Source organism: Solanum pennellii, chromosome 2, assembly GCF_001406875.1.
Source record: "Solanum pennellii chromosome 2, SPENNV200".
Taxonomy (NCBI): domain Eukaryota; kingdom Viridiplantae; phylum Streptophyta; class Magnoliopsida; order Solanales; family Solanaceae; genus Solanum; species Solanum pennellii.
Genome location: NC_028638.1, coordinates 55733108 through 55753745, shown reverse-complemented (window position 1 = coordinate 55753745; position 20638 = coordinate 55733108). Strand labels below are relative to the sequence as shown.

Genomic DNA, 20638 nt, shown 5'->3' with positions numbered 1-20638 from the left:
CAGTTTTCTTCGTCGCTGGGTTTCAAAGTGGATATTCTTGGTTGTAGGTTAGTAAAACTTTTTTCTTATTTTATTGTGTTTACAACCACGAAAATCCACTCTGAAACTTAGCTCCGAAGAAAGTTATGAAACCTTGACCACGAAATGACGGTAAAGTTGTGAAATTCTAGCTATCATACTTTGAAATCATAAACATAATAAAATAAGAAAAAATATTTACTAACCTACAAATATGAATATACACTTTGAAACTCAGTCCCTAAGAAAGCTACGTAGTTTTAGCTGCGAAATTAAGGGAAAGTTGTGATATCCTAACTATTATGCTTTGAAATTGTAAAACACAATAAAATAAGAAAAAATATTTACTAACTTACAAGCATGAATATCCACTTTGAAACCCAGCCACGAAGAAAAGTATGAAACCCTAGCTGCGAAATGAGGGAGAACGGGGAGGGGGGAGGGGTAATTAGGATTTAGGGATTTAGTCTATGTGGCAGTGAAACCTTATTGTTATGCAATGTAGCATCCATATGACATTTAACATCTTCTGTTAATAAGAAAGGTATTTTTGACCCAATAGTTTGACGGGGAGGATAGTTTTGAGCCGAAATATAGTTTAAGGGTAAATATGAGCTATTTCGAATAGTCTAAGGGTTTCTATCTAGTCTACGTGTCAGAGGATTCCTATTGGCATGCAATGTGGAATCCACGTGGCATTTAACAACTTCCGTTAATAAGAAGCGTACTTTTGATCCAATAGTATGACGGAAAGGATAGTTTTGAGCCAAAATAAAGTTTAAGGATATATATGAGCTATTTCGAATAGTTTAGGGATATTTTTATGCTTTTTCCCGTTCATTATTTTATGGGAAATGTTAAATCAACCATAACTAACTTGCCCAACAATTTTACAAATTTATGCGGCATCGAGGCAGCTTACGTGGAGATTGCAAAATCATACAAAAGACAAGTCATACAATTGATGCTACTCGTTTGGTAGAGTGTAAGTATATAATAATGAGCTTCACAAGTCAATCCAGCACTTGTTTTTATAATAATTCAGGTTAAGTAAACATCCGACTCTATCAGCTATTTAATGACATGATTAATATACATAATTAAGAATCTATGAATAAACTTTGGATGGTTAAATAGCTACATGGAATAAATTTTTTATCCTTGGAGAAATTTTATATGCTTCCATAAGGTAGTAACTGCATTTGGTACTCCGTCAAAACGACCCTTGATTAACATTTTATCTACATTGTATGAATAGAATGTTGATTTCAGAATGCTACAAAACCAATTGTTTGTCGTGTGAAGACACCGTAAAGGAGTAAAAAAGAATGCATATTTCAACGCTAGCCGAAAAAAGAAAGAATGGCACAGTGATTTACAATGTTAATTACAAGTCAGATCTCTCTGTGGAAAAACACTTTATATGGGCAATTATTTTGATAATGAGCCATTGAGGACTCAACTCTTATAGCTGCCTTGGGAATAATTGAAGAAATCTGAACTGTACTCTTGACTTCCAAATGCCATCTTTTGGAACATTCTTATCTGTGCAGATTGTTCCCTTGACTCAAAAATTCCACTTTGTCCAGGTTTCACTCCATTGGACAGATCCGACAGCTCATCCATGGAATCTAGAGCTCTAACCACCTGAAATGGGCGGAGTAAATCAGGACTGCAACGAAATGAATCATAATGAACTGCCTGACCTGCAATAGCACTCTAACTACCTGACTCATCCGTGGCCTCTTAGAGCCTGAATGACGCACGCAAGCTGCAGCTGCTTCAATCATCCGGAACATCTCACCCGCAACAAAGTTGTTTCCAAGCCTAGGATCTACTACGTCTTCAAAATTTTCAGTCTCAAGTGATTGAGCAAGCAAAGGTCGAGCCTACAGGATAATATCTCTCAGCTTCAATTTAATGAAAGTACTAGTTGGATGACTTCAGAAATACGTATGAGCAAACATGGAAAACTTTAAACGGTTCCATCACTAGTGTGAATAGCAATGCTAATAGTCAGATAAGGTTAAGAGCAGTATCTCGTACCCATTCCTGTCATTCTGTTAAATGTAAATATTCAGGGGTACATGAATAAGAATGCTTGGGTTACTACATTTCACGGAAAATGACAAAAATGGTCCATTACATTGGGGGTAGGTTTAAAATAGTCCCTTAAAATATGCAAGGAACTCTGGCCGTTACATTTAGCGGCAGATATTCTGGCCAACAACAACATACACTATTACCATCCATAAGGCCCAGAGCCTTCACAGAAATTTGGAAACCGACCTCTTTCTTGTTCCTCAAAAGAAATAAAACATCCTAGAAACCCAGTTCTCCCCTATAGATTAGGACACAGCATAGCCTAGGCCACAAGCTCTGATTAAGCATCAACATCAATCATAACAGGCAATTAAAAGCGACAAAAAAAAATGGAACTTACCCATTCAACCAGGCTTTCATCACCTAAGGGCTGAGACTGGTCAACAGGTTTCCGCCCCGTAATAAGCTCCAAAAGCACAACGCCAAATGAATAAACATCAGACTTCTCTGTTAATTTTCCACTAGATGCATACTCTGGTGCCAAGTATCTGAAATCGTTTACATCAATGTCAAGTAATTAGCTAAGGGCATGCCATACAACTATAAAGTTAAGTCATTTTGATAAATATTTTAATATCAGTTTAAACCACTTCTCTGGGTAGGATGACAAGGGCTATTGGAAAATTTAAGTGACTGACATTTACATTATGGTTTTGAGATGTTGCATAAAAGCAACTGTTTGACTGAAGACCAAATCCTGCCCCCATACAAGAGTTCAAAGTTACCACAACTCAAGGCTTATACCGACTGAAGGTTGTTCTTACAAGTGAGGAATCAATATATGTTAAATAAAGGTCAATTTACTCTCTCCCCTGAGGTTCAAAGTGAAATGGAAGTGACAAAAAGTAATGCTATAAAAGTTTTAGAAGGAAAAGCAGCTTTAGGATAAAAGATTTTGGAGATTATTTATGGTGCAACTGACCATGGTGTTGATGGTGTTAACAGATAATATGATATTGTAACAGAAAGAGGCCAACTAAGATTTCTTCAAATTTAAGACTTAGCACATGTATGACCTACCCAAAGGTTCCCATCACACGAGTTGTCACGTGTGTACTACTGGCATCACCTGCTAACCTTGCAAGGCCAAAATCAGCAACCTGAAAGGACGAAACATAGTCAAATTGCATAAACTATAAGCCATAACACATATAATTTCCTATACACCATTACAGCACGGAATATGAGATTTTTTTGGTTCAGATGCCTAAGTTCAACAAACAATGACAAACACCAAGTCACAGACATAAATTTACGTAGGATATATTGTCATATACCTGTGCCTCAAAATTGATATCCAAGAGAATGTTTGATGTTTTGATATCCCTATGGATGATGCGGGGATGACCTGAGAACAACATAATTAGCAGAATTTCAGAGGATAAATCAATAAAGGAAAATTGCAAAACATTTAAAACGTGCTCTATTCCCAAAGAAAGTCCATTCAGCTTGCCGACATTACAACAGAAAAGATTTTTCCATTTTAGCATTAGTTCTCATTAATAAACAGTGCAGTTACCAATTACATTGACAAGTCATGGTTTTATCATCGATGGATAACACATGCTAAGAAAACAACATTGGATATTGCATCTGAGCTTCTTTGGAGAAATTCAATCAGTCTTTAAGCCACTTTGTCCCCATTATTCCTTTTATTAAGTCTCCAGAAGCCCTAGGTTTAACTAATGTGGACAATAGTAAATATAAACATAATAAGAAAATTACAGTCTTCATGCAGATAAGCAAGTCCACGTGCTGCACCAGCAGCTACTTTTACTCGGGTAGCCCACTCCATAGTTGGCATGCCTTTACCTGCAGTATTTAATCACCAATAGAGGTTACGTTAGCATCATATCTGAGACTAGAAAACATCCTTCTCAGTTTCACTTATGTTCATAGAAATGTGGCATAGTATAAGGCCAATTGGTTGTAGCCGTTGTTAGCAGCTATTCATGTCATAATGGTCATTACCAGCCATGATAAGAAAAATAAGCAACTCATCTTGGAATTGTGGAGTTGGAGAATTCAACATAGAGAACAAAATCTGGACTACAGTAATCCAAGTACTTCAATTCATTAGTTCATTTATCTCAAACCTGTCTTACCATGAAGATGATAGTCAAGCGTGTCATTTGGCACATAGTCGTAGACAAGTAACCTTTGCTGCTCTGAGATACAGTAACCAACAAGTGAAACCAAATGGCGATGGTGCACACGGCTGATAATCTCAACTTCTGCTCTGAACTCACGCTCCCCTTGTCCACTTCCACTTTTCAGCTGTTTGACAGCGACTTCTCTTCCGTCATTAAGAACACCTTTGTAGACACATCCAAACCCACCTTCACCCAAAACACTATCAGGAGAAAAACCATTTGTTGCCTCAGATAATTCTTCGTAAGTGAACCATGATCTTGAATTTCCAATACCCCCATGGTCCGGAGAGTACATAAAATTGCTTTGCGAGCCAGCTGGAGCTAGATAAGTGGAATTTTGAGACCTTGATCTCAGGAATGATGTATCTGGAAAAATAAGTACTTCATTAAGACTCCAAAAGCTGGGAAGGGGGTAGGTTGTTATAGTTCTATAATAATCATTAACAATACTCGAGATAAGTTTGCAAAATTGACAAAGGGAAAGAAGCAGTGTGAATTATCATTCAAACGAAACAAAAGTATGCATCTGAAGTTCAGTAATACAGATGGGTCATCTGTAACTTCGAAAAATAGAGCTTATTAAACATTTATTCCATGATCATTATGGTGAACATTCTATAGTTCTTTGTCATCACTACAGTAATCCATGCAAGCTTGATTTTGGAAAAGGATGAATGCATTTTATCACTCTGGAAAATTGGAATTTTCTAGCAATAAACAAATTCCATACATCAAAATCAATAAGGAAATTCAAGAACCTTGAAAGCAATACCTGAATTTGGTGAGGAAGCAAATGGAGAGGGTCCCAGGTAATTGAGATTAAATGCACTCTCTCTTTTCTTTCGCCTACGTGTAAACCAGACAGCAACAATCACCAAGCTAAGGGCCAAAAACCCAGCAACAACACCAATTGCCACCACACTTCCTGCCTTATTTCCCCCACCATTTCTGGCACTTGAATCTGCAGTGATAGCAGGTTTAGGGATAGCAGTGGGCTTCTCTGTAGGAAGGCGAGTCACAGGCAATGGAGGGGGAGCTCCAGCTGGAGCAGTATTATTTGGGGGAGCAGGAGGTGAGATAGAAGGGGGTGGAGATGTTAAGGGGTTAGGTGGAGGGGCAGATGGCAGTGAGGCTGGAGGAGGCGCCAATGCAGGAGGTGGAGGGGAGTTTTGTGGCGGATTTGCAACAGGTGCAGGAGGTGGAGAATCAGGGGGTGGTGATTGATTTTTCACTGGAGGTGGAGGAGAAGGTGAAACTGCTGGAGGGGGAGGAGGTGGGGAAGGAGGAGGAGATTCTTTTGATGGTGGGGGTGGAGATGAAGCTGGAGGTGGAGAATTAGCTGGTGGAGGAGCCTTAGGAGAAGGTGGTGGTGGTGGTGACGCTGACGGCTTTGGAGGAGGCGCCGAAGGTGGTGGCGCCGCAGGTGTAGGAGGTGGAGGTGGAGGAGATTCTGCGGGTGGAGGTGATTTTGACTCTGATGGAGGAGGAGAATCTGGAGCTGGTGGAGAAGGAGGTGGAGCTGAAGAGTCAGGTGGTGGAGGAGGAGGAGAATCAGAGTCAGGAGGAGGAGCAGGAGGTGAATCAGGAGTAGAATTTGAAGGTGTAGCTGTAGGGAAAGTTGGGAATGGAAAAAAAGACGAGGGAGAATCTGGAGAGGCCATTTTCAGTAAAGGTCTCAATTTTGATCAAGAATTATACAGTAAACCTCCCAAACCCACATTGGAATTTCTCAAAAACCTCTCTTTTGCACACAAATCCAAGAATGCAAAATCCCTTCTTCCCAAAAACTAAATCCTCAAAATGAAGTTGCTTGGAATCAGCCCAAAACTATTCAAAATTAAAACCCTAAAATCAGAAGTACAAACAACTCAGATGAACAAATACCAAAGTCAGCAGTTGAAACATACTCAGATCCCACAAAAAGACATAGGAATAATGTATTATGTTAGTAGTTCAAAAGTGAAGTTACCTGAAAGAGTGTGGGTTACAGGTAGGAATGTTGGAACATGAAGAATGGTAAAGCTGTACTAAACCAGGCATGAAATGAGGGGAAATGGGAACGTGGTTGCCACTTCGGTTCTTGATTTGGTAATGTCAAAAGAGAGCGAGTAAAATCAGAATCTTGAACAACATGGGGAGGCCTCAGAGTTACACACTGATGAACTCAGCATTTACGTCAAACAAAATAAATTAATGTGTGTGAAAGAACGTTATCAAGAAGCTAAGTCAAAGTAAACATCATGAAGCCCATGTTCAAGATAGGTTAATGGTCTCTGCACACAATTGCTAACAAACAATCATAGACCCCAAACCAACACCAAGTTAAGAATGTACTAATTAAAATAGAGTAGTAGTAGTTGTCTTCTCCAATTTCATTCCTTTGTCAGTTTTATAACTGTCATTATCTATCCAAATACTGGAACAAATATACGTTGCTATTAACAGTAATTTATTAATCACTATATATAAACACTACTTAATTCCCTAATTAGCGGGCACGCGTGAACATCGGCTCTGCTGCGCTACGTTTCCTTTTTCGCTTGCTGCTTAGTGTCTTTCACTTTTCTTTTCTTTTTGTCTTTTCTCTTTTATTCTTTTTGGCTTCGATGAATGTGATTAATCAAATAATAAGTATTTTTTATTTTTAATTTGTTTACGTTGTTCGTAATATATGAAATTATAATTTTAAAAGTAGGGTAAAAATTTATTCACAATTGTTATTTATATTTAATTTGTAGTACATTGTTCGTAACAAATGAAATTATAACTTTAAAAGTAGGGTAAAAATTTATTGACATTTGTTATTTATATTGAATGATAATTATGTTATCATGGTTAAGTAAAAAGAAATTAAAATTAATTTATAGATATATTAGTTAATTATGATTTAATAATAAAAGTGTTAATATATGTGTTTTGTATTTATTGGAACGAAGAAAATACTTTTTAACCCAAAAATAAAATAGGATTACTTATGATAAAAGACTAAAATGTATTTGTGTTTAGGCAAGTGGAATATAAAATTTGAAGTCTAAACTAACGTATCAAAATACTTTAAAAGTTTGTTGAACAAACAAGAAATAATAATGATTTTACTTGAACAAATTAAAGGTAAGAGTGAATTTTGCAGGTTGATGGCGAAAGCAAAGTTGATTTCCATTTTGGTGACCTTTGTTTTGTCATACTACACTTTTGAAAAAAATATGACTTCTTCCTCCTCGTGAAATTATAAATATTTTCTTTTATTTTGATTTTTTTTTTGGAAATTATAATATTTTCTTTTATTTCGCTTATTTTTTTGATTTTGACTCTGTATAAAAAAAAATTTAAAAAAATGAAATTAAAAATATCAAAACATTATTTAATATTGTGATTTTATACGTGTCATATAAAAATTAAAATTAATTATTTAATTTTATACATAATAACAATAAAAATACAATAAATAAATTAAAATAGAAAATTACTTATTAAATTTAGTTAGAACGAATCAAACAACTACTAGTCAAACCCTTCAAAAATTTGAAACTTTTCATTCGAGCCCCAATTTATAGTTGGGAAAATTGTATATAATAGCAAACTAATAACCTAAAATAAATGGAGTAGGTAGGGTTTGATTTAATTGTGCTTCATAGCAAACGTTAGCTAAAGTTTGTCAGGCGTCTCTCTCCCAAAAATCTCGCTCGCCTCTCTCGCTTAATACACAAAAGTGTATAAATTCTGTTTCTGTTTTGTATAAAGCGAGAGAAAAGAGTATATACACATGCAAAAATATATATCTTCGTGTTATACACTTAATTATACAATTTACAAACATTTTACTTCAAATATTGCAGAGAAAAAAGCCAACGAATTATACAATTGCGAATTATACAATTGCAGTGAAATACAATTTTCTCTAGCTTTATACAACAGAAGTGTATATATTGTGTTTCTGTTTTTGTATAAAGCGAGAGAAAAACATATATTTTCTTGCTATACACTTATAATTATGCAATATACATACATTTTAATTCGATTCAACTGTATGCAAAACAAATTTTATAAAAATATTGCAGCGAAATAGGCAGCGAATTATACAATTGTGCATTATACAATTGCAGTGAAATAAGATAGCGAATTATACAATTGCAGCGAAATAGGCCAGCGAATTATACAATTTTATATGTATAGCGAATTATACAGTTTTATGTTTGCTATGGAGCGCAATTATACAAATTTTGCTATAGCATACAAATATGAATTTTTTGTTTGCTATATATAAAAGTTGCCCAAAATAGTTTATGCAATAAGAAATCATTGAACTCCTCATCCTATAGAATTGTTTCAAAAATATGCTTATGAAAATGAATACATGTTAATTGTATAGATTATCTCTTTGTTTGTCGTTAAGTTATTCCATTCTCGTTACTCTCGTTACTGCATCAATAATTATAATTTACCCCCCCCCCCTTCTCCCAAAAAAAATTATTATTTGCATAATTAAACAATTTTCACTATCCTTTTCAAGATTTTCTACTTAATATAAAAATATATAAGAAAAAAACAATGTGGTAATGAGCGTGTAGCATGACACTTCTTTCTATTTGTAATTAACGAACATTTGGCAAAAAAATACTGTAGTAATTTTTTTTTTCATGTCGAGGGGAATATTGAGCGAGGAGAATTAAACACGTATATAAAAGTTATATTTACAAATATTTAATCAATTAAATCTTTGTTTCATAAAAAAAAATAATAATAAAACAGCTCGAGTCAATACAAAGAGTTCAGATGGCACTCCTTTTATTTGTTGTCACTTCGCTGGACGCGTCCACCAAACCATTATTAAAAAAGGAAATTGAAATGCAAACGCTTCAAAGAACAATATAATTACAAAGCACATGAATATCTGAAAAGATCTCACCCAAAAATTTAAAATTAATAATTCTTTGGAGTAGTTCAATGGTTTGGACTTGAACTTTTACGTTGGAGGTCTAAGTTTAAAATTTCTTATCAATGAAAATAAAGAGTTCGCCTTCTAAATTGAGTTCATCACATTGAATTTTCCTAGTACAGATCACCTCTCCTTCGTGATTTACAACTTATTGTATAGGACAAAAAAAAAAACTAATGATATAGTAGCAAACTAGGCAGTTGCACCAGAACTCTGACAATATAACATGCCTAGTCACAGCTAGGAAACTACAGGCACCAACTAACGTTTTAGTTTAGGTCCCTGAAGGCCTACTTTTTCTTGCATCAAAAGGTTAAAATCAAACATATGTTATTAGAATCTATAAAGAGAGTTTTTTGTACTCGTTTTCTTCAATGGAGGCAACATATTTGCACGCAATGGCACACCTTCCTACAAAGGGTATCATCCAACATTACTTTATATATATGTGTGTAAAATAAACATCAAATTGGGACAACAAAATGAAGTCTTAACGTATACATTTTCGGACTTAAATTCATACAAGACAGACACAGTTGTAATAATAGGCCGTAAAATTCATTCAGCATAAATGCCATTGTTTGCACGAACCAACTGATGCACTCAGTGAATCAGCCCACTTGGTTCTACAGGTGGTCGTTTAAGTGACATTTGGCTAGGTGGATAAGTGTCAATTGCGTAGTATCTCAAGATATGTAACAGAAACAGAATGTAGCAGCAACAAGATTCTACTTAGCAACTCAATAGATTCTGATGCATATTTATTTATTCATGTAAAAGAGCTTCAAATAATGGTCCAGTGTAAAAACATGAACTTTGTGACATATTTGGTTATTAAACACATTGGTATGATATGACGTTAACAAATGGAATTTTTCAATCCATCAAGAATAAACAATGTAACAAGCATAATTAGTGAATTCTCAAGTTTAAAGCTGATCATTTTCTGCTATGAATCCACCACAAAAGATTTGAGAGTGAATTTCCATCATCATGACTGCTAAGGTCCCTCACTTCTTTTAGAGCTTGCTTCTGCTTATAAATTGCTTCCAAGGCATAAACAAATCCTTTCCATCCTTCCTCAGTTCTGTTTTTGGGTACGCTAGTGAATGCCCATTTTACGAGCTCTTTCACATAATCAACATCAGAAAACACAACCTCAGTGATTGGCAATATTGGTAGAACTTGAATTCCCAGCCTAATGTCTTTCCTCTCAGCTGGAGCAAACCAGAGAATGCTGTCTCTTTTTCTAGACCATAATATACCAACAACCTTATTCTTCTTCACAAATCTTGGTGCATATATTTTGTTATCTCTTTTTACATGCCACCAAGTCTGTGCTGACTGGATTTCAAAGGCTGTTAGAGTGGAGCCAAGCGAAACAAGATCTGCATCTCCATATGCGGATCCCATCAGTGCTGCTGAATAATATGCATTAATTGCTTCACTTGTGCTCTCTTGATTTCTTCCAAATGGAAACTCAGTCAGCCCTGCAGCCCAAGAATGTAGTTTCCATAAGTCAAAACACCTAAGACGCGTGTAATGCTGGTTCTTCTTCGGTCCCAAGTTCGTGTAATCTTCCACTAAAGAATAGGCTCGACTCCTGTACTGCTTTCCCCATGCAGGATCAAATCTTGTAAGCACTGAAATGCCATATATATAGTATCCCAAATGAAAATGATGGTCATTGTAAATTCCAAAACCAAAATCACCTGTTGTGTCATTTAACCCATGTTTAGTCACAAGTCCACCCCATTTATTGTCATAGAAGAAGCCATTGGCTCCAAATGTTCCATTTAACCAAGGCTCTATCATATCCTTCAAGAATTGAACGACTACAGGTGTTACCTTAGGATAAGAAACCTCTTCTGCAATCAATGCCAATCTTGCTGCTCTAGCAACCAATTTCCCGTAAAAGTAAGATGATGTAGCAGATATGTTTGATGAATTCAAAGTCTTAACATCGTTACCAAGTGCACGAATAATTTCAGGGATTGATTTTTTATTCAAACCTTTAATCGAATGCCATGATACTGGGATTGACTCTGTTTCAAGATCCCATGTATCTCCAATTACACCAACAAGCTCACCATCCATGCTACTATACTTGACATCCTCCAGCACAGTTACTGAAGCATCTGCTTTTGAAAGAAGTCGACAATGGAGGGGGTGAGCAAGCATTAGCAACTTCCCTGCACCCTTCACATCCCACTTATACTTGAGAGCAAAAGACCCCAAAATGGCACTTCCAGACACGGGATAAGCCGAGCTATACGTATCAAGTATTTTCTCAAATTGGGAATCAGAATCAGCCAATAGAGCAATCCGAATAACACCTGAGAACCCATCAGACTTAATGGTGGATACATTATTAGTCAAATGAATCGGTGCAGACGCATATAGGATCCACTTTTGACGATTCCGGAGTCTGATAGTGTACTTAGTAAAAGAACTATCACAGGAGAGCTTGCGAATTGGATCAACCGTTGAGATTGAAATTGAAGTGTTCCCATTGACAGCAAAAGTCAAATAAGGACTACCTCTTACAAGAAAGAATCTAAGGTTACTGGAAGGCAAGTTCAAAGTAACACTAAGATCACTGTATGATGAGATTACATGGCGCTGATTTGGCTTAGGATTGTTGGAAGCAGATATAGTCAAATCGGGTCGAAAAATCTGTTCAATGAAATCAGAGGTAATGTTCTGAGATGGATAAGAAATAGAAATGGATGAGTTAGCAGAGCGAATAAGATAAGGTTGAATATACTCAGGCTGATCACCATTCTTGAGTACAAAATTTTGAAAAAAAGAATTAGTGGGCAAAGGGGTAGATACAAGCTGACTAGAAAAGTAATCTGATGGTTCAGGCAAGACTAAAGATTTTCCTTGAGGGAAGAGAAACTGAGTGTTTTGGTGCAAGGTTAATTCAGCATTATAACCCTGTACAAAAACAGAAAATGCATAAAACAGTAAAAGTGTCACCATTTTCATGCTGTACAGAGGTTTTGGAGGACCAGCTCCCATTCAAGATGATTAAAGAAGAGATTTTTAGAAGACCCTTTTTAATATATTGGCTACTTGGTTTAATTTAAAGAGAAGGTGGATTAGGAATGGATAGAAAATCTGAATCTGGAGATTCTCTATTGTCTACTTGACTTTGAATAAGTGAGAAATTCAGAACGTGACATCTTCGTTGTCAAGAATAGTTGCTGAAAAGTCCAAGATTTCTGCAAATTTAAGGGAACAAAAATGAGAAAAAAGAGGAGATGAAAGAGAGAAAAGGGCTAATTGCTTAATTTCTTGTGCAATTAAAGTTAATACGTGAATATTAACGTTACAGAAGGACAAAACATATTGACCTACCTCTCTGGTTTTTGACATTAACTAATGAGAGGCAGATATAATAGAACAAATCATAGTGAACGTTACAAAGATTTGGTACACATTTTGTGCCGTTGGGTCCTGACTGCTGAGGTCAATGTACTATTAGAGTGAAGTTTTGGTGGTTGGTTATATTTCGATTAGCACATCATGATCAGAAAGTGCTTCAAGAAACGGTAATTTCAAAGTTGCTAAGCTAAAAACAAAACAAAACATCACCCACCCACCCACCCACTTTATTATTATTATCATATAATTGTTACTTTCTCTGTTTCTATTTATACGTTATCATTTATTTTTTACATGCATTAATAAATTAAGTTTATTATATTATCTTTATTTATTTATTTTTAAATAATTCATGAACATGAATTAATTTATTTTAATTAATTAATTTATATATTTTTAAAAATTAATAATTTATGAAAATAAAATAAAAAAATAATATCATTTATATATTAATTTTACGAAGTAACCAATATTGAAAACTATTTATTTATATTACTCAGCATGGACGACATGAAAATGAAGGGAGTATTATTTTTTTTTTTTTTTTGTGTGTGTGGGTTATGGGAGCCAGCTAAAATATGAAAAGTAACATTTTTTTTTGGGAGAATGATGAAGGGTTGGGGAACCAAGAAAAGTAACATCCTTTTTGGGAGAATGATGAAGGGTTGGGAATCAACGAATAAAAATTCGGTCGGTCAAGTATAATTAGGTAAAATAATATTTAGTGACTTTATAGATTATATCATCTGTATTATATAATAATTTATGATTGAGATCCATTTAAATTATATACTCATTTTAATAATAAAAACAACAAAGTCGTCAATTGTTTTTATTTTTTAAAACTATCAGATAAAATAATTAAATATACCCTAGCTAATATTTTCAAAAAGAAAATAACACTGGCACCTGTCAAACCTCGTACTCTAATTTTAAAGAATTCGACACTTTGGAAGAATATGAATAAATATATTTTTATAATTATTTGAAAACCTCCGAATAAATTTTGGTGTAAATGTATTATCATGTTCTTTAATTGAATTACTATTTAGAACTCAATGATGTTCTTAAGGTTGATCTATTTTTGGGGGTTGAATTTGGAGAAAGCATGTGTAAAATTATTTTCGAAGAAGTTTGGCGGCTAAAAAGTCAGGAAGTTCGCATGTTTAATTCCTGTAAATCTTAATATAAATTATTATATAGTACACATGACATGAATCTATAAGGTCATTAAACATTAATTGACCTAATTAAACTTGACCGGATTTATCCGACAAGAAGGAATATTTACAGGGGAAAAAAAGTTATTCCCAATCGTCTCATATGGAACATCTTACTAAAAATATCTATCCCAAATTACATGATTATTTATTAAATTAAGATAATATTAATTAATTTTTTCATTTATCCTACAATTAATATGGTCTTTGAAAATATAAACAAATTCTGAAGATTTAAGAATTTTTTTCAAGAGGCTAGTTAATACGAACAAAGGGTGAAACAATAAAATTGATAATTAATAATTTCTTAATCACCTTTTAAATTGCACAGACGTCATTGTGTAGAGATGCGATTCGCCAAGCTAAAGCAAAAAAAGTTGTTTGACTCTTAAATCTTCAAAATAGGGAAAGAAAATCAAAGACTCTTTTCTTTTTTGGGTTTAAGGGTTGCTTGCCTTACGGAGGTATAAAGTTTTTTAAGATTTACTCCTCCTTATTAATATAGGACCTAATAAAGGCTTTCAGAAGCTTCTAGTATTTAAGCCTTTTGAAGCGCCATAATTATAGCTGTGGTTAAAAAAATGCACATCTAATTTGGAACAAATTGAGTAACTTTTGCTGAATCAATAAAGATATAAAATGGGTGTCATGAAGGGCTGAGAACCAAAGAGATTTCACCGGAAAAATGACAGTCTTTTTTATCCAGCGCTGGAAAAATAACTTACTGGTACGTAATGTTAGGGCTAAATCAAACAACATAAAATGGGCGTCTTACTTTTAGTTTACAGATGCATTATGCCTTTAATTTGTAACCTTTTACGGTTATAAATCGTAAATACCGAAGGCGTGCTACTATATTTTCCGTATTCTTGGGGTGCGGCAGCATATAATATTTTATTTATTTATCATAACTATCCTATGCAATCCACAAAATAAAATCTGAAAAAATAAAATAAATATAAATTTTATTCTTATCTCAAAAAAACAAAAAAAAAAGAGATGATTTCTAATTAATACTCGAGTATATATATTAAGAGTGGAACAAAAATATGAGGCTTCATTGACTGTCAAATCTGTCACCATCATGCAGGGCTGCGGTCAATCTACATAAATCATCGCATCACATCATTCACACTTGGGAAAATGGCATCAATGATAGATTCAGAACGTATGTGTTGTTGTGATAACAAGTAAGAACTTCGATATATATATGTATAATTTTATTTTTTATTTATCTATGAATCATCATGATATATAAATTAATACATGAATAATTGATTTCTCATAAGGTGAGTAAATAAAGAAAAATTAAAAACTATTTAGTGGGATACTTCTGTTGCTAATACGTTTATTTCCATTTCCAATCTCAAAATGTTAAACTTTTCCTAGAAAAAAAAAGAGAATTTTGACATTGGATTTAAGTTAAGAGTATATGTATTGGTGGAACAAGTTGCAGAAAATATTCACGAATGATCTTTATCTGCAAAACGGCTCTCTTTGAAGGGGTTCTAGTTGATGCATTTCTAAAATTTATCAAACTATCCTGCAACTTCAAAAAAATTTTGAACTACAAAACTGTAACCTTTCTGCCTGGTAAAAGCAGGCTAGCTTTAAATTATACATTCAACAGTTGACTTAGTTTTTCACTTGATTTGTCAGATATCTGATGCATGAATATACTCACCTAGCTCCTTTACTTTCTTTATATCCCTCTTTGCTGATGACTCTTAACATTCTATTTCATGGTATTTTCCCATCTTACTATACTCTTATTGCACTTCCAAAAACAGATGAGATCAGTACTCCCTCAAACATCCACTTCAACACAGCCTACTCATTTCCTTTCATGTTTATGCACACCATATTCACAACACCACTTTAACCGATGATGAATTTTCCTTTGCTTCTAACCTCTTACTTGCCTTATATGTATAAGAACATCGTATAGTAAAAGTTGCAATTGTTTCACTTTCAAAATTCCCACAAACAGAATATTTGAGTTAAAGGAACACAAAGAAGGAACATACAAAACCCCAACAATTCCCAGATTTCAAGACAAATTTAGAGTAGCAGCTTCCTGCTAGTTGAAAATCTGAAAAGGGGTCAAAGAATATAGCAACATGGAGGCAAGGCATATATGTCCAAAAAACAAGAACAGAGATCCAAGAGCAAGGATTTTCAAGCAGCAGCGCACAGAAAGATTTCAGCTTTGGAATTTTCAGATAAACCAGAAGATCAATCAGTTTTCATTTGCAAACAAAGTGTTTTAATTTTCCAGTGCCATAAGAGATTTGGTTGGTTAGATTACATCACCATTCATAACAAGCATATCTCTTCTTCCTATATAATGTGTATCTCAGCACAAGTCAAAATTATGCATTCATGTCTACGAACATCAGAGTCCTTCACCTCACGTGATTTGATAATTCACATCTATTAGAAATGTCTGAAATCAACCTCAGATACCCAAAGATCAATACAGTAGCAATATTCACGGCGTCACCTACTCAATTTGGAAATTACAGGTACCACCGCTGATCAACTTAGCAAATTATTGCTACATTGCATTATTTTTGTTTTTCATTATAAGTAACCAAAATTTTGGATTGGACTTTTATTCATAGCAACTTAAGATCTGGCAGAAAATTACAGCAATCATATCACAGAGCATTGTGCTGCAAAAAAGCGCTCCAAATTTATATACAGAAGAGAAAAGACAAATACCAAATCACCAAACTAAGTATCCTTTTTTTTATGGTTCCCATCAGATCATATTGAGAATACTCAAATGTAACACACCGTAAAAGAATCAATGAGAGTAGTGTCTGAACCAGCAGAACTTGCTTCCTCTATCACCTTCTGCCACTTCATTATCTCTAGAATGAATCCACCATAGAAGATTTGAAAGAGAATTTCCATCATCAAACCCAGTTAAGCTCCTTGTTTTGTTCAAAGCACCCACTTTATCATATATTGCTTCCAAAGTATACACAAACCCTTTCCATCCTTCTCCAACCCCTTCCCTTGCCAGAGCTGGCAGTGTCCATTCGACCAACTGCTTCACAAACTGCACGTCTGAAAACAGAAGTTCAGTAATGGGCAATATTGGTAAGACCTGAATTCCAAGTCTACACTCTTTCCATTCAGGTGGAGCAAACCAAAGGCCGCTATCCCTTTTGTTAGACCATAAAACACCCACCACCCTGTTGTTTTTTGTGAATTCTTCCCCATATAAAGTGCTTCCCTCTTTCACATGCCACCAAGTCTGTGCAGAATGAATCTCTAAAGCTGAAAGGGTCGATCCAATGGCAACAAGATGGGTATCTCCATAGGCCAAACCCATCAAAGCTGCTGAATAGTATGCATTAACTGCTTCACTTGTGCTCTCCTGGTTCCGTCCATCTGCAAACTCTGTCAATCCCCCAGCCCAAGAATGCAACTTCCATAAGTCAAAACACCTCAAGCGGGCATACTTTGAATTTGATCGCCTGCTCAAATTCATAAAATCTGCCATAAGTGCATAAGCTTGTGGCTTATACTTCCTCCCCCAGATGGGATCTATCTTGGCTAGCACTGCAATCGCATAAAGGAAATGACCAATATGAAAATGGTGATCATTATAGACCCCAAAACCAAAGTCAGCTCCCGAATCCAACGCCCCTTGCTTAGTCACAATTCCACCCCATTTTGATTCATAAAAGAAACCATTTGCTTGGAAAGTCCCCTCCAACCATGGTTCAACTGTATCCTTCAAGAATTTGCAGATTGCAGGGATAACATCAAGGTGACAAACCTCTTCAGCTATCAATGCCAGCCTTGCTGCTCTTGCAATCAATTTTCCATAAAAATAAGATGATGTTGTAGATATTCCCTTCGAATCCAAGGAAGCAACATCCTTATTCAATGCGTCAATTATCTCTAGAAATGCCTCCTCCTTAACACCTTTAGTGGAATGCCATGTTACAGAAACAGGGTCACTCTTCAATATCCATGAGTCTCCAACGACACCCACAAGCTCACCATCAATACTATTGTACTTAAATCCCTCCAAGACAGTTACAGAGCTATCCTCAGCAGAAAGGAGCTGAAGATGGAGGGGATGAGCCAGCATAAGCAAGTCACCCCATCCCTTCTTTTCCCACTTGTACTCCAAGCAAAATGGCTGCTTGAAAACAGCATTACCACTTGTAGGATAACAAGAACTGAAACGATCAAGAACTGCTTCACTAGTTTGATCAGAATTTGGCAAACAAGCAATCCTAATAATACCCGAAAACACACCAGACGTGATAGACGATACATCATTACTCAAATCAATTGGGGATGAAGCATACAAAACCCAAGTTTGCCCATTATTTAGCTTGATAGTATATTTAGTACGATTACCATTGGGTGAACATTGAAGAATGGCGTGAATTGTCGAAATCGATATGGCTACATTTTCAATAACACTACACGTAATAAAGGGTGAACCTTTAACAAGAAAGAACCTAAGTTTGCTAGAGGGAAGGTCTAATGTGACACTAAGATCATCAAAGGATGAAATTACATGGGGTGCATTTGGATTGGGATTGTTCAACGCTCTGATGGTCAGATCAGCAATAAAAGTCTGGTAAATGAAAGCCGGATTGTGGAACTGAGATGGGTAACAAAGAGTAAGAGATGAAAGGGACGATTTGGTGATATATGGGTGTATATATTCAGGTTGATCACCATTCTTGAGTAGGAAATTTTGGAAGAAAGAATTAGTGGGCAAAGGGTGTGAGAGGAGATGAGGAGCAAAAAAAGGAGATGGGTCAGGTAGAACAGTGGATTGGGTACCTGGGAAGATGAAAGGCTGCGAAGATGACGCCATGGCAAAGGATTGTGAGGAAGATGAAGTTGGCTGTGAATGGGTTATATAGGGTTTGGTAGGATTATTGAAAGGTTTTTCAATGATGGATTTAACTTTCCTTTTGATTTTCTTTATTAAAACTTAAGCGCGTTAATCTAATCTGAAAAATTATCAAAATACAAATTGAATCATTAATATTTCTGTATAAATAAATGTCAACTTTGGTACGTCAGAATGGAGTAGTAGTTGAGAAGCATTTACATACTTGTTCGAATAGCCGCCAGCAAGGAGGAAAGAATGGAAATTTGACCTTGCTGGAAGAAAGGAAATTGTTTGATTGCAAGTAAAGATGAATAGAGTCATAGATATCTGCAGGTGTAAGTTAATCATTTGAGAAGGGAGGAAATAAAATTGGATGATTAAGGAAGCAAAGAAAGCAACAATCATTTGATTTGGATTGGAACAATTTTATCTTAGAATTAATTATGTTGAAATGAATTATCAAGAAATAAATTAATCATATATATTTTTAATTAATTTTTTATTTCATAATTATTTATTTTTATTGCCACACAAAGGAGGACGGAGCTCCTTTCTCTGTGAGACGGCTAATCGATTTAACAGGCAATATGAACTGGTAAGAGAGTCGACATATATTACGGAGGGGGGAATTTCTAAAGGAATTGGAGCTCACGGATTAAGATACTTCTTTGGATTTCTCAAATAATATTTGGAAAAAAAAATATTTTTTATTCATATAATTTGTTATTATTTTGATAAATATTTTTAGCAAAATTCTAGATATTAATATTTTCTAGTATGGGGTCAAATCTCATTATTTAGAATATTTTTAAAATTAAAATTTTACATCAAATTTTTGTCTTTCACAAAAATACCCACTATAATAGTTTGTGTTGTATTATATAGTTTTTGATGAATTAATGAAGGTAGTTATCCATTTACAAAAGTTAGTTAGTTAGTTGTAGAAGTTAGTTAGAATTAGTTAGGAAGAATCTTGTAGTTACAACTTATTTACTTGTATATATATATATATGTGTGTCTTGAATGTAAAGTAAAATTTTTATGAATGAAAATATTTTTCTCTCTTCTCAAATCTCCATTAATGGTGATTCTCATCATGGTATCAGAGCACAGTGAAGTATTCTGTGTCTAACATCTTCATAGCTTGAAATATTTTCATCAGCTCTTCTATTTGCTGATACAAGTCTGTTTTGCGATCTGGTTATCATTTTTTTGATTAGATCTCTGTTGCGTTCTGAAAAGGATCTTTGTTTGTGATATGTTTATCATCTCTGGTTTGAACTTTGTTAAGTTCTGGAAATTTGTTGGTGAATCAATCATGGTGCTTCCTAATGAAGGTGCTGTAAATAATGAAGTGCAATTGCAGGGAAGATCTTTTACTGAATCTGAACGAGTTGATCACAATCATCCCTTGTTCATTCATCCATCAGATACTCAAGGTTCAGTTCTTACCTCAATTCAACTTCTAGGACTTGAAAATTACTTTTGATGGAGTAAATCCTTGAAACTTGTACTTCTGGGAAAAAACAAGTTAGGATTTCTGTTAGGAACATGTAAAAAGGATATGTATCCCTCTTCGATGCATGATCTGTGGGATAGGTGTAATGCCATTGTCTTGGGATGGATAATGAACTCTGTTTCTAAAGGTTTACTGAGTACAGTCATCTATGGATCCGATGCACACACAGTTTGGGAAGATCTTCGTGAAAGGTTTGATAAGGTCAATGCATCCAGGGCCTTTTTTCTACATAAGGAAATTGTTACACTATCTCAAGGTACTGCTTCTGTATCAAGTTACTTTTCTAGACTTAGAGAATTGTGGGATGAGTTTGAAACTCTAATGCCTCCTCCTTCATGTGCTTGTGATGAAGCAAAGTTGTATTCTGAACATTTCCAGTATCACAAACTATGACAATTTCTAATGGGACTAAATGAGACCTAT

At 34.9% G+C, this 20638-nt stretch overlaps 3 protein-coding genes across 4 annotated transcripts; all 3 read right to left on the bottom strand.

Annotated features, from left to right (window-relative positions):
• Window positions 1-1219: 1219 nt before the first annotated feature.
• On the bottom strand, window positions 1220-6632 carry LOC107008631 (proline-rich receptor-like protein kinase PERK8). Of its 2 annotated transcripts, none has more exons than XM_015207746.1 (9): window positions 6244-6632; window positions 5047-6119; window positions 4227-4640; window positions 3847-3933; window positions 3399-3469; window positions 3142-3221; window positions 2462-2609; window positions 1746-1907; window positions 1220-1665 (listed from the first exon to the last, which is right to left on the bottom strand). In XM_015207746.1, the coding sequence occupies exons 2-9, from the start codon at window positions 5933-5935 to the stop codon at window positions 1477-1479; spliced, it is 2040 nt and encodes a 679-aa protein (XP_015063232.1). In that variant the 5' UTR covers window positions 5936-6119; window positions 6244-6632; the 3' UTR covers window positions 1220-1476. The 2 variants fall into 2 exon arrangements, with proteins under 2 accessions (XP_015063232.1, XP_015063233.1); XM_015207747.2 differs by having other exon boundaries at window positions 5047-6101; window positions 6244-6631.
• Window positions 6633-9942: 3310 nt separating this feature from the next.
• On the bottom strand, window positions 9943-12603 carry LOC107008971 (probable endo-1,3(4)-beta-glucanase ARB_01444). The gene has a single exon (XM_015208201.2). The coding sequence runs from the start codon at window positions 12232-12234 to the stop codon at window positions 10150-10152; it is 2085 nt and encodes a 694-aa protein (XP_015063687.1). The 5' UTR covers window positions 12235-12603; the 3' UTR covers window positions 9943-10149.
• Window positions 12604-16410: 3807 nt separating this feature from the next.
• LOC107009231 (probable endo-1,3(4)-beta-glucanase ARB_01444) lies at window positions 16411-19005 on the bottom strand. The gene has a single exon (XM_015208533.2). The coding sequence runs from the start codon at window positions 18673-18675 to the stop codon at window positions 16630-16632; it is 2046 nt and encodes a 681-aa protein (XP_015064019.1). The 5' UTR covers window positions 18676-19005; the 3' UTR covers window positions 16411-16629.
• Between the last annotated feature and the right edge of the window lie 1633 nt (window positions 19006-20638).

Bases quoted from the DNA above. Each gene is read 5' to 3' on its own strand.
- LOC107008631 (XM_015207746.1), bottom strand. From the start codon at position 5,935: ATGGCCTCTCCAGATTCTCCCTCGTCTTTTTTTCCATTCCCAACTTTC. The intron at 3,470-3,846 runs GTAATTTTCTTA...TGTTGTTCTCAG, and splicing joins TGCTTATCTGCATGAAGACT to GTCATCCCCGCATCATCCAT. The intron at 1,666-1,745 runs GTAGTTAGAGTG...CGCCCATTTCAG, and splicing joins AGAGGCCACGGATGAGTCAG to GTGGTTAGAGCTCTAGATTC.
- LOC107009231 (XM_015208533.2), bottom strand. From the start codon at position 18,675: ATGGCGTCATCTTCGCAGCCTTTCATCTTCCCAGGTACCCAATCCACT.
- LOC107008971 (XM_015208201.2), bottom strand. From the start codon at position 12,234: ATGGGAGCTGGTCCTCCAAAACCTCTGTACAGCATGAAAATGGTGACA.